The sequence below is a fragment of the Lottia gigantea genome (assembly GCF_000327385.1).
Source record: "Lottia gigantea unplaced genomic scaffold LOTGIsca_17, whole genome shotgun sequence".
NCBI classification, from domain to species: Eukaryota; Metazoa; Mollusca; class Gastropoda; family Lottiidae; genus Lottia; species Lottia gigantea.
The window spans coordinates 1,369,384-1,384,173 of NW_008708133.1; the positions used below are offsets into that span (position 1 = coordinate 1,369,384).

Consider the following 14,790-nt stretch of genomic DNA (forward strand, 5'->3'; position numbering starts at 1 on the left):
TTATATGATATACCATAAGACTGTGCACAAATATTTATCATCTATAGAATACCTACAGAATAGATCGTCAACCGTATTATTGATTGAAAAAAATGAAACAATACAGTTAGACAATTTGCAACCTTGTCCAAAGACATCACCATATCTTAGTAAGAGTTTCCTGTATTTTACATTTTCGGAAAGGGGATTATAATTGATTTTTATTTTCATTCCAGCACGACACTAAAAGCACCGCTTTATAAATCAAACAATAGTTTCAGTTTAATTATCTCATTTTTCAGTTGGTGATTTTGCCTTTCACCATTTTAAAGGCAACCTGAAAGATATTGAGAAATTACATAATGAACCATGGAAACCTGGTGGACGTTTTAAACCAAACACCTGTAAAGCTGATCAGAAAGTTGCAATAGTCATAGCTTACAGAGACAGGCGGAAACATTTATTAGACTTTTTATATAATATTTTACCCATGTTAAAGAGACAACAGTTGGATTTTACCATTTTTGTTGTTGAACAGGTACGTGATATTTGTTTTTTTATAATGAAACAATACATGCACTTACTAATCTCTAAACAGGGGTATGTTCCAGAATGTGTGAAATAATACAATTAAAATATCGATCATAACTGTATGTAAAAATGTTTAAAACAGACTGGTCTGAAATTTAAAACTCGATGTTTTTTTTTTTTTTGGAGGGCTATTTTTGGCAGTATCAATTAGAATGTATGAGGGGACGTAATTTGGTTTGAGGGTGGGTAAAAAAAAAATTTCTTCAATACTACAGTTAAAGCTCAAAACCTCTTATTGGTCAATTTGATTGAATTGTGAAATTGAAATTCTACATGTCCTGCAACGGGTACTAGTATCATAGAAGAATTCCGTAACGAATCATAGTCCAATCCAAGTGGGCTAACCAGATAGTCTGATTCAAGTGGGCTAATCAGACAGTCCCATTCGATTGGGCTAACCAGACAGTAGGCTAACATCCAAGTGAGATAACCAGACAGAAACATTCTAGTGAGCTAACCAGACAGTAACATTCTAGTGAGCTAACCAGACAGTAACATTCTAGTGAGCTAACCAGGCAGTAACATTCAAGTGAGCTTACCAGACAATAACATTCACGTGAGCTTACTAGACAATAACATTCTAGTGAGCTAACCAGACAGTAACATTCTAGTGAGCTAACCAGACAGTAACATTCAAGTGAGCTAACCAGACAGAAACATTCAAGTGAGCTAACCAAACAGTAACATTCAAGTAATCTTACCAGACAGCAACTTTCAACTGAGCTAACCAGACAATAACATTCAAGTGAGCTAACCAGACAGTAACATTCAAGTGAGCTAACCCTTACCCTTGTTTTTTCACCAATACCTCTATAATAATGCCAAATTTCCAAAAACAGAAACATGTTGTGTGGCAGCTGCAATATCATGTACTGTCTGTCATAAACAATATATTGGTGAAACAAAAAAAACAAATTAAGAACACGATTCAATGGCCATAGATTCGATATAAATCATAATCTTGACAAATCTGTGGCTAAACATTTTAACCAGTCAGATCACACTATAATAATGCCGAATTACACCTATTGAAAAACTTCATGAACAAAGCGCTATCCCAACAAGAACCTACAGACTTCTTCGAGAAAATTTCTGGATAGACAAATTGAAAACAATACAGGCAAATGGTCTTAATGTCCACATGGATTATCAAGTTATTCCATTTGTTGTATTTTTCAGTAGCACAGCCTGCCAAGCCATACCAATTTTTAAGGAACTGAACAGGGAAATCCAACAAAAATTCCCTGATATATTTCAAAAAGATTTAGTTATAGCTTTTAAACGCAATAAGAATCTTAATGATATTTTAGTCCATGGTAGACTTAAACCCATAGTTCAATAGAACTTTTATATCAGTATATGTAATTATATATATATGTATATTTTATTTGGTTCCTCTCCATTTTAATTTAATACTCTCTCTTCAGTTCATAGGATGTTGGTCACAGAAACGACGAACTTCATTCACATTAATATATATATTCTATTATTTTAGAATTATTTCATTTGTAATTAGTATTACTTTATAATTTGATTTCATTACTTTTTAAAAATCAAGTTGATGTAGCTGAATTTTCACCTCAGCTTGTGCTTTCGTAAATTCAATTATATGTTGTTGTTACAACCACTCTTACCTAACATTCAAACTAGCTAACCAAAGGTTAGAAATATCTTAATCAAAGCGATTGCACCGTGTTTTGAATATTATTTGTCACAAAAAGAATTAGCAGAACAGAATATTTTTGGCTATTTTATATATTATATAATTTTTATTTCTCTTTTTGTGCTTGAACAGGCTGGTACAGAAATGTTTAACCGTGGATTATTGATGAACGTCGGTGTGCTAGAGTCATTAAAGATAGATAATTATACCTGTTTTATATTTCACGATGTTGATATGTATCCCATTCACGACTTTAACTTATATAAATGTGAAGATAAACCCAAACATATGGCTGTGGCTTTACAGAAGTCTCATTTTCAGTAAGTTTCCCCAAAAAATCAAAAAGTCAATTGAAAAGCGTAGTGTTTTCTTCTACGTTGGATTAATTGCTGACGAGTCTGAAAAAAATAATGTAAATTGAATAAAAGAAAGAATAGAGATTTATATTGATAAAGATATATTTTTTAATGTTAAACTTGTCTCGATCCAAGTGTAGACTAGTTAGGACGCAGGTTGATATACATTTTGTTTGAAGATTGAAACTTTAAGTAATAACATGTTTCAGGTTCTGTATTAAAATGTCTAGATGTAATGTATATATTATTTCTTTATGTCTCTATATAGATTACTTTTTGAAGGATATTATGGTGGTGTCTCGGCTTTAAATAAAACACATGTAGAAATGACCAATGGATTTTCCAATGCATTTTTTGGTTGGGGTGGCGAAGATGGTAACCATAGAGACAGGTTGGTCAAATTGTTTCATAATTCATAATATCATTGTCTTGTGTCTGTGATATGAGTCAAAATTCATTGTTAACCTGTACTATGTAGCACCCCACATATCTATACATCATCAACTTTGAACTCGTAAGGGTAATTATGAGATATACTTAGTAATGATTGCCGAGCATTATTGATTGTACGAGTAATGTTGAAAGTTAAAATCAATATTTGGGAGATTAGAGTTTGTTTTGGCTGTACAAGTGATTCAAAGTCATGTAATGTATTTGATTATTTTTTTTTTCAGAATTCGTGCAAAAGGTTTAAAGACTGTTCGTTATCCATTGAGATATAGTAGATATGCAACACCTGGTCATAAACGAGATAAAACTAATCCAACTAATCCAGAGAGGTATTTCAGTTATTGATAATCATATTCTCCTGAGACTCAGTGACCACGTGGACATTCCAAATTTAACTAGAAAAATGTTAGAAACATATTTTATAAATCAACAGAGCTTTTAATGATAAAACTTACCTGTCAAAGATCAGAGAATGGCAATCAGTGTTAAAATGTGGCCATTTTATGCAACCAAGTCCTTACGTACATATATGTGAAAACTCAAATTAAGGGATGGTCAAACAACATTTTTGGGTGTTTTTGGGATGCCATTTGCCTAAAAAACAAACGGGCGTGGATTTTAACCCAAATTAAAAATAAATTGAACGAAACAAGAATTATAGATCATTCTCTACATACAATCCTATATTAAACCTTTTTCCTGATAAATATTAAACGTGATCACACGCCAGGGCTTCTATAAGGGCTGATCCCGGCACGGATAGAGGTAGAAACTATGGATTTTCGACCTGGTTTTCGATGATCATTGATACAAGTCAGAGGACATGGAATCACGATACCAGAAATTAATCAGAAAATTGTGTTATTCGAAATTTGTTCGTTGCCAAGAAATGTGATTTATTGAAAGTTTACTATAATCCTAACTATATAACCACGATAAAACCAATATGATTAAAATTATTACAAAACATTCATTCTTTTCCTTACACATCGTTTGACATTGTATTTGAATTGTATTTATATATCATGTATTTGTATGATGTTATTTAAGAAATCTGATTCTAAAAGATCGCTTTAAAACTATTTTCTTTTAAAAAAAGATTTCAGATGATGCAGAATACTAAAGCTAGAATGGTGTATGACGGATTGAATAGTGTTGTTTATAATGTTACCGATATAACTTATTTAAAATTATACATAAATATCACCATCGTAATCGATAAAACTGCAGTGTTAAAAGTAAGTATATTGCTCAATACCCTTAAAACGGCCTATATACACGTATATTTTTTGCGTTTTTTGACGTGTTTCGAGTTGCATGGCTCCCTTGTAGATTCGCCACTGTCACGGTAGACAGTTTGGGTTCACTCATGTTTTATAATTTACAAGATTCGTCCAAATGTGACAAGAATGGTGCCATCTTGATTGGTAACTAGAACTTGTGAACAGACGCATAGGTGACATTTTTATACGCCCACATGAATATGTCAACATTTCTTGTGAGCACTATAGAGACTACAGTTTTCATCTGATTTTGATAAAACTTGGTGTGATGCTTTAGATTGATAAGATCTCGGTCAAGTTCGAATTTGACATATTTTAGATGAACGGTTTTTGAGATATTGCCCTTGACTTTGTTAAAAAACGAGAAGCTACAGTTTTTAATTTTGATCAAACTTGGTATGATCATTGGAATTGATCAAATCTGACAAGTTCTAACTTGAGGCATTTTCGATCGACGGTTTTTGAGTTATTGCCCTTGACTTTGTAAAACGCTTCCAAATTTGTTTGTGAGCACAAGCTACTGTTTTCAACCGATTTTGAGGAAACTTGGTGTGATCATTGGAATTGATAAGATCTCGGACAAGCTCTAACTTGACATATTTTTGATGACCGTTTTTTGAGTTATTGCCCTTGACTTTGTAAAATCACGTCAAAAGTTCTTTTTTGCCCTTGATTAGAGCTGTGTGATTTAATTATTTGTTGTATTTGGGTTATTGATATTGATTTTTAAAAATTTTGTGGAATTATTCAGCATGAATAACTGGCATATATATATATATATATATATGTAATTGAATTCAAACTAATAAAATTTCTTCAATATGAGAAAATTCGTACTTTGGTCACTAAAGACTGTTTTATCATTTCTGACAGCTGCCAGTGGGCGTACGTTACCTTGCCTCGCAAGTTATCTTATATTTATATGGGCACATTTCCACAAAAGTTATTTGAAATTTTCACTTAAAATAACTTTTCGTTTTTCTAAGGGATGTAAAAATATTGAATATTTCAGAAAATTAATGAAACCAAAGTTGTAATTGAAAAAACTAAAGAAGAAGATAAAAAAGAAAACGACAGAAAAAGAGAAAGCCGAAGGGGGAGATAATAAAGTAAAAGAGAAACACAAGTCATTAGAAGCGATCAATACAACTAATTCCTAATCAACTAAATAGAACACAGAAGTGCACAAAAAAAAAAGATTTTTAAAAGTCTGGTGTTAATTTATGAATGGAATAAATGGTAAAATTGGAACTAGTAGAAAGCATACCATGATTTAAAGCTGACACAAATGTGGGATTGAGTGAGAATCTTGTTTCACAAACAACTTATTTATATGTAATATTTATTGTTTATAAAGTAAATATTTTTTTGGAATAAGTTCCAATATTTACACTTTGAAATGTAGAACATAGCATAAAAATCAATTCAAAATAACAAATTCATTTAAATAATGATATTTAATTCAAATGAGCTACATTATACGCTTATTTCGGCTTCGACTCCGTTGACTACTGTTCCATTACTGGTCGTTACACTTGGCCAACTTTTATTTTATTGAGAACAAACGTGGCATTAAACTTTAAGCGTCATTTGCAACAGAACAGGTGTTGAAAGATGTCAACTCTTTTGACACAAAAATTAATACAGCCCGAATCCATGAAGACAAACACATTACTGACTCTGGAAATCCTTTGATTTTAACACCTCGCCTCGTATACTAAACGTAAAATATATAATAAACCCTGCAAAAAAAACCATAATATCAAGGCTAAGGTGAACAGTTAGGTTTCAAGGTTTCATGCTAATTCTATTCATTTATTTCAACTCTATCACGAAGAAATTCCTCAGAATGTAAGAAGAGGTACCATCTTCATAAAGGAAATGGTCTACCATCCTCTACCATGCTCTTTTGGCATTTGATAAGCTATGCATGGGCCCAACCACGTCAGCACTTTTTCACTTGTTGGAAAATGATGATTCTACAAAATTCCGTATGCGATTGAACACCACATGGTATTTGATTGTGTTCAATGACATTTTTTTCTCATAGAAATAGAGTTTGATAGTATTAGAAATTACTGAATAATTCATAATAGATTTTTCCAGGTCGTATAGGCCTTCATTTATGACTGTATATCACTTATACCAAAGGATTGACAAAAAAAGATAATCTTGATAAGGCTTGGATAAAATTAAAATGTTAATATTAAATATCAATTTGAATAGGCTATAATATAATATAATGCCATATCCTCTATGTACCCAAACACTCACCTATACACATCCAAATAGAAAAAATAATCCACGAATACAATGATAGTGATGATATAAAATAAATATTCATAAACGTAACCAGTAAAGGCAGTACAGGCACCATTGGTACTCGAAAACTTTTATGTGATCTGTAAACAATTTTAGATTATTACAAACCGGAAGTAATTTTAGATTCAGTCGGTCACTCTCGGATCAAAAACTTTGATGGAATCCATAAGCAATATAAGATAATTAGAAATCAGTTTAAATATGTCTATGTATCACATCCGGATCGAAAATAGATAGTAAGAAACTATATTAAGATTAATATGGAAAGTCACACTAAGATTGAAAAAATTGATGCGATCTGTAAATAATTTAAGATATTTAGAAAGCAGATAAGTAATTTAGATTCAGTTGGAGAGTCACAACAAGAACAAAAAAAATTGATGTCATCTATTAATAATCATCGTAGAACAAATCGTTCTAAAAGCAATTTCATAAACTATCGAAACTCAACTTACATGGTCTGTGGTAATGTTGATAAAATAATCATAAACGTCAACAAAACAACAAAGAGAAAAGTTAATATTGTTAATATCACAGCATTTGGAGACAGAACTCCGCGTATCAAAAGCACTATAAAAACACACAATGTCACCTGGATGCATAATATAACACTTAGCATAATAAACATTGAACATTTCAATTTATATACTTCCGGTAAACAATTTTTACATACACTCTGAATTTGATGAAAGACCTTTTTGTAATATCGTTTATGTTTGATCTCATTAAAACCTGTTGGTTTTAAGATTTTTTCGACGTCGATATCAGTAATATCAATGTTGTTGGAGTGTAATTCGTCACCTTCATTGACGTCAGTTAATGATTCTAGGGGTTCATAACCACTACTACTATACTTGTCATAACGTAATACTAGAACAGAAACAGCTACCAAAATATACGCAAGGAGTGTCCCTGAAAGAGATTTGTTTTAAAGTATGTACTGATGGCTTTAGAAGGTAGCATCGTGGTGACTTTATAGCATGAAAGAAATAGTATGACCACAGTGGTGAATAATTGATGACACTTAAAATAATAATATTCTTCAAATAGGCCATCTGCAAACGATAACGTTATAACAGATTCAATTTACCTAATAATTATACTTATAATAAGATACTATTCCAGTTATTATATTGAAAACTATAGTCAGTGATAATCCACTATGTATGGTGTATATATAAAATAAGCTTACGCTTAATCATATCAAGAACATACCCATTAAAACCGGTACGAAATATATCAGTTTACACTTAATACTTAAAACCGACAATAACTATATTTTCGTTATCAAGAACATATCACTAAAACCCGAATGAAATATATCAGTTTACACTTTTACAATAATTAAAACCGACAATAACTATTTTTTAGTTATCAAGAACATATCACTAAAACCGGTATGAAATATATCAGTTTACCGTAAATCATTTAAAAAACATACCCATTAAAACCAATTCTATCAGATAATTTAGATCAATAGTAACAGCTAACGATATAGATAATATACCAGTTAATAATGTTGCAGGTCGGGGTGTTTTGGTTTTCTGGCATATTTCTCCAAAATGGCTAAAATATAACAGAAATTTAAAATCATATTTAAATTTTTCTCATTCATTTCGTAATTTTAATTAAACAATGTACTGTCACAACCTTTCTGCTTCTTTTCTTGTCTTATTGTACGAATAATAAGATACATCTGCTTGAGTCCATTCTTTGAAAATGTGCTATAAGCGAAAACCAGTTAAAACTACAATTATTTATCCAATATCCAATAACTATTTAAGGATTACCTTTCATTTCACAAACAGGATAAAAGCTCAAAATTACCTGTATATGAGTCCGTCTCTAGCCATAGCACAAAGAATTCTGGGTAACGGAAACATAGAACCAAATGCAGCAGCAAATAATCCACAAACTGCTCCAATTGATATAAAATATTTTGCGTAGTAATTGTTCTTTAACACAAAAACATCCATCATGGCGGTATTTTCTGGTAGTTGACTAGCCGGAACTATTAAGCTTAGACATAATGATACTGATACATATATCAAAGTACATATAGTAATGGATAAAATCACAGATTTGGGTACGGATTTACTGGGATTCTTAGTTTCGCCACCTGCAGAAGCAATTCCATCAAAGCCAATGAAAGCAAAATAGGCTGTCGGTATCTCAGCTAGAACCTGAAAAAAAACGGACGATAGAGATAATTTATCCCATGAGACAATATGCTCTCGAGATAACAGTAACATGTGAAAAAAGTTACTCGTGAATTTTGGTCTTCAGGATTGTGTGAGGTTTAAGGCATCAGAAGACCTACCTTAATTCCCCAAGTAGAAGATCGGTCAGTAGCAGTCCAATTTTCAATCTTACTATAATAGATACTGATACCAATAAAAAATATAAGAACTGACAAATTAATCAGATTGAGAATGTTGTTGATGGAAGCAGAAAGCTCGACGCCGCTAATCAAAACTATGGTCAATATCACACATATGACAACTGCCAGCACATCAAAATATTCCCGTCCTGTAATTCAAAATAGATTTTGTGTTATAAAGTTACTTTCGTGCCTTTGATTCTCTCACATTTTAAGAAATGGCATGACATTGAATCAAAAATATTAATCTTATATGCTTTGGATTATCGACAAGTTAAGGGCCAGAAATAAAATTCCACTTTTGGGAGCTGCTCCGACACACTTTTTGGTTGCTTGTGTTTGAGAATTTTCACCTTGTTAAAAGCCAAATTTCGTATTATTTGGGTATCTATTCAAAGTTGAACCATTTAGGAGTCCTTCGTCTTGATGGACTCCTTGTAGTTTGCTTGAAAAACTACATTGTCCCAATTGTCGGGCTGGGGTTTCTTCTGATCCGAACGCCGGGTTATCACGGCTAACTTACTCCATGACCAAAGCCTTGATATGATAATTGAGAGACAAGTATTTCAAATAAGGACTTTAGAGATACTTATTTTTACAGTCGATGTATAGATAGATAAATTGATTTAAAAGAAGGGACATTTACCTCCTATTGATCCCCATGTAGATAAATAATCTTTTAAAACAAAATCAAACATTGAATCTATAGTAGTACTCAATACAACTGATGCCAATGCTGCTCCAATAACATATTCTGCTATCAACCCCCATGCTATAATAAAAGCAATCAGCTCTCCAACTGTTGTATAGCTGTAAATGTACGCCGACCCCGAAGTATTAGGGCAAACAGAAGCCAATTCTGCATAACAACTTCCTGGAAATTCAATTATACAATGTTAAATTGATTACACTCTCTGTTGACATTTTATGGGGAAAAAACATAATTTACTTCATAATATTAACACATACATTAAGGGAAAGGATACAGTCACCATTCTATTTTCAACAAAGCGTGTGCCTCTTCAACACAGTATGTTACTGTGTTACACAGTTTTAAACTATTATCATTCAGTGACATCAGAATTGTTTATCATGAACCCAATTATATAAAGTAACGACAGGTGTCAACACACTCGTTATATTAATCTGATACAGCAGTTGAAATTAACTTTTAAAAGATCTGCTTGAATGCCTTATTTCGTAGCCAGAAAAATTATTTTCCCTTGCACCAAAAGTGGGATCTTAACTTGCCTGAAAGTAATGCTGCTATTCCACTCACTAAAAAGGCTATAATAGCACCTAGTCCCCCTGCTGTCATGGTTACCAGACCACAAGATAGATACATCCCAGTTCCACAACAACTCCCTACGCCCAATGAAACAAGATCTAATGTTGACAGACATTCTTTTAGATTCTGATCCTTATTTTCAGAGTATTCTGTGCCTGTATCATTTAGGCCAGAGCAAATGGGTCGTCTTCTTGTAATTCGCCGACAAACGGCCGAGAAAACACCAACCATAACAATTTCTATTTAGCTTCAGCCATATCTGGTACATTGATTACCCTGAAATGTAAAAAAAAACCTTTTAAGGTCTCAACTGGATAGAAAACTGCCAAGGGTCGCCACTTAAAGGTACAAGTTCGCTATCTGTTTGACCAATCTATCGTATAAGTCTTCGAAACACGAATTGTTTAGCTATGCTAATCAGTAATAATGTTCACAGCTCAGCGTAGAAATCTGAGCCTTCAAATCCATTTGTGTACAGAGATGTAAAATTTGAAGTAATCACCATTTGTGTCCATGTGAATTTCGCATCTATCAATATTCCGAAGACTTTGTTACTCGATTTGAGAAGTGTAATTCCGTTACACTATTAAATGTATACTAGTTACTTTTTCACAATATAGATTGTGTTAACTAACTAAATAGACTAGGCATGACGCCCAATAAAAATCCATCATCGATTTTTGATACATTTCTATTACTGTTTTTCATTTAAAATCAAATCTTGCAATGGTTGGTAGGTAACAGCTTGTCTGGACCATAAAAACAATATATATGTATAACTATTTGTATCATCTGTGGTCAAGGGTTCTCAGTGTTTTATAGTCTTGGTTGTTTGGTTAATATGTCCAAACATATTTTGGTCGTGGGTTCTAATTTCTAATCTAGGTCGGTGTTGTCTTCCAATCTGTAAATGGGTATGAATAATCCAGAGAAGATCAATGCCAGTGAGGTTTGACTATGGATCAGTCAAGAAGACAAACCACTTGCAAACTTAAGTTATTATCAATTTAAAGGATTCGGTAATGGTCTCATTTATTCTATAAGTGATCCTTCAGGTCTGAGAAAAAGTCATAAATGTAAAGTGTTATAAGTTGTAGATATTAATTATAATATGTATATTTTATATTATTCTTTGTACTCTCAAACACGGACAGTTTGTGTAAATGTTTTGAATGAAATCGTCGTCGGATGTGCACGAGTTTACATCAAGAAAAGTCAACTTGTACCGATTCAAAACGATTTTGGGAGAGCTCTATCTGAATTAAAGATGAATTCCCTTATTTTCATTTATGAAAATGAAAATGCTAATACTTATACAAATAGAAAGAAGAGGTGTTCTAATGACTTGGAAAATTACCAGTTTGTCTCACATGTCTATAATGAATTCATAATTATCTAAATTAGACGAGAATTACCAACAGAATGCCAATGAGTGACCGATCAAGAAAGGTCAAAAAGTCTTTTTCTTGCCCATCCAGACTGTACATACATGGACATATATGATTGGTAAAAGCTCTTAATATAATTATATGCAATAAGAACACAATGATATGATTAAGAATACATGATAATTTATTAGAAACATCATTTATTCAAATATTTTGACACTAAAAAATAAGGAAACCCATCTTTAATGAATTAAAACGCCTCATAGAATTATAGAAAAGAATGTTCAGAATATGTTAAAAGACTAAGATAAAGCTTTTTCATTTTTTTTAAACACATACGTAGTTTAAGACTCATATCTAGTTCTGATGGGTCACAAGCCATTGAAATGAATCAGCAGTCCAGCTGACGATGATGTTGGCTATGATTTAAATATATTAACCATATTCCAACCATTAGAGAAGAGCGGTGATCATATGTTACTATGCTTCTCCCCGTTTTTCTTTTCAAAACGTTAAGATATGCATACATATCCAATTAATTAATAGATGATCAGCTGAGATAAATTTGAATTTGTCAAAAATTCAAACTTAACATTTTCTGTGTGAGTTCAGTCCAAAATTATGACAGTTTAATGACTCAAAAATAACAACAATTACGGCAAATGAGTTGAAAAGTTGAACTTGGCCGTCATAAACTTCATATTCTTCAATATTTTCGCTTCTAAATTACTTTGGTCATTGAATATATAAAATTTCTTGAACCAGAAGAAATCGAATGAAACACATTTTAAATAGCTTAACCTGACCAAAAAGGCAGCCATTTTTCCCAATAACCATCATTTATGATATTTTAGGTTTTTAAATGACTCGAGCTAACCAAAGTATTTTTCCCAGGATGCTTCAACTATTTCAATACAATTAACAAGGTTCCTGTAATCTAAAACTAGCTATGAACGGCATCAATATGACTCAATAATAGACGCTTTATGTCTTCCCCTTCCCATGCCACAACTCGTCAACTTATCACAGAATCAGATGCATTCTGATAAAAGCTTCAAAGTACATCGCCCTGTTGCCAACGCCCTGTTTGACCATCTTCTGTAGTATGGCGGACTTCAAGATTTTGCCTGGGAAAGCTCCTTGAACACGCTTAACGCATCAGCTTATCTGAATTTTCTGCAGACAGTGAACCTTCATCACTTTATTTGTAGAGTGCAACAAGATGAGTGTCCGATTTCGTCTGTCATCATCTGGTGCGTTGTAATATTGGTCTTATCAGCTTCATGTGGCTCCATAGAGGAGTTAGGGAATGGCACACCAATATGACTGAGAAAATCAAAGCGTTCAGTGCTGCACCAACAAGGATATGCCACCACTCTTGCAATAGCCTTGTCTGTCATCATGTGTACCACCATATTCATAGATTACTTCCAAGACCCAAGAGGTGCCTAATGATCCCTACTCATTCTTTGCGAAAGCCCTTAAGACTAAATACTATATCATTCAAAACACTTCTTGTGGGCTAAGTCTCGGTGATTTACGCATTATTTGTTCAAAGGTGATAATAAAGTCGTTACCATGATGTACTATCTATGTTAACCACTTTCTGGTATACCAGTGTCGCCATACCGCCACCCTCTTCTTTTCGATAATGCATAGGAATTTATCCACCGTGGATATAGATGCGACCTGGGGATAGGTTGGTCGGTCTTGGTGCCAATGCAATATATGTATTTTTACCATTCAGGGTATGGATTTTGTGATCTAAATTGTCTACAGCATATTGGATAAACTCAACCTTTTCTTGTGTTCACAAATATTAGAGCTTTCAAAAGGGAAAGCTGAGACAAAGCTAAAGGGGAAATCAATCAAGAAGCGTAATGCATACATTCTTCCAACCAAACAATCCTCCGAGCAGTAGGACGGTTTCTCTACCGACAGCATGTCAGAATACAACTCAACTTTAGTCAGTTGATCAATGTAGCTTCAGTTTTGCAGTACCTATAACAGGAATACTTTTACACAGTCACCTTTGTTACCAGATCGGCATTCTATTTCTACCACTACGGCATCAAATACAATTGACAGTTCTTCAATAGCAATAACAAGTAACTAAAATAGTTTTGATCTGTTATATATTATGTATTATTATATATTTTCCTCGCTCTCTTTTTGAGTTTACCACCGTTAGTTTCCCGGTATATCATTATGAAATCATACTTGTCAAAGCTATTGGATAGTCTTAAAGTAATCATGATGTTATATTCAAGATCTTAATGTGTCGATATTTAGACGTGGCAGACTGCCAGTTCGTATATTTGTAATGATATGACACCAGATTGTCAAAATATAAAACATAGATTAATCGTTATAGACCTATAAAATACACAATTTGGTAATAATATACTTACCAATGAGTGGAGATACTTATTATGCATATCGTTTGATATAATAGAATCAAGAATCAAATTAAATGGACAGATAATATAGTCATTATTCAATTAAAATGGCATGAAATATTATGTACAATTTTCATTATGAAAAAATAAGTTCTAGAAAATAATGTCTTAACAAATGCCTCGACAAGTATATATTTATTATACATTATTTATTGGAGCCCTAGGGTGTCTTACTAATGTATGAATGTGGGCCATTTATGGGAGTAATACTAACCTTTTAAGCTTTAAATTCCAATGACACCGTCTTAGTAAAACATTAGAGCGGTATAAATAAGTTCTGTCGTTTTTACTTCTGCGGCTGCCAGTGTACGTTGTCTACACAGCGAAACTACATACACAGGTAGATTAAAATCTATCACAATGATCGATAAATTCCCACACACAATATAAAAAGTTACACGAGAACATTTACGTATATAGCCACTATCGAGTCACACAATAAAACTATAAGAGGAGGGCAATTTATGTCATTTTTGTTAAAAAGATGAAAGCTATAGTGTGGTTACACCCAGGTATATTTAAACAGCAGGTATATAAATACACATAGTTTATTCAAACTCTCATTTCATCTCATGTTGAAGTTGCAAATCAATAGAATCTAAAATTAGAATCACTTTGTCACCCTACATTA

General features: G+C 32.6%; 2 protein-coding genes across 2 annotated transcripts; one reads left to right on the forward strand and one right to left on the reverse strand.

Annotated features, from left to right (window-relative positions):
- Positions 1-358: 358 nt before the first annotated feature.
- Positions 359-4,391, forward strand: LOTGIDRAFT_113306 (hypothetical protein; the record flags this gene model as incomplete). The annotated part of the gene is made up of 5 exons (XM_009051657.1): positions 359-517; positions 2,366-2,553; positions 2,858-2,980; positions 3,264-3,368; positions 4,139-4,391. Coding segments are annotated over 5 exons (828 nt in total), but the record flags the coding sequence as incomplete, so codon positions are not given.
- A 3,677-nt stretch (positions 4,392-8,068) lies between these two features.
- Positions 8,069-14,569, reverse strand: LOTGIDRAFT_231072 (hypothetical protein; the record flags this gene model as incomplete). The annotated part of the gene is made up of 6 exons (XM_009051658.1): positions 14,374-14,569; positions 10,276-10,588; positions 9,671-9,898; positions 8,965-9,173; positions 8,472-8,827; positions 8,069-8,210 (listed from the first exon to the last, which is right to left on the reverse strand). Exons 2-6 carry the CDS (start codon positions 10,541-10,543, stop codon positions 8,069-8,071), a joined length of 1,203 nt encoding a protein of 400 aa, XP_009049906.1. The 5' UTR covers positions 10,544-10,588; positions 14,374-14,569.
- Positions 14,570-14,790: the final 221 nt, after the last annotated feature.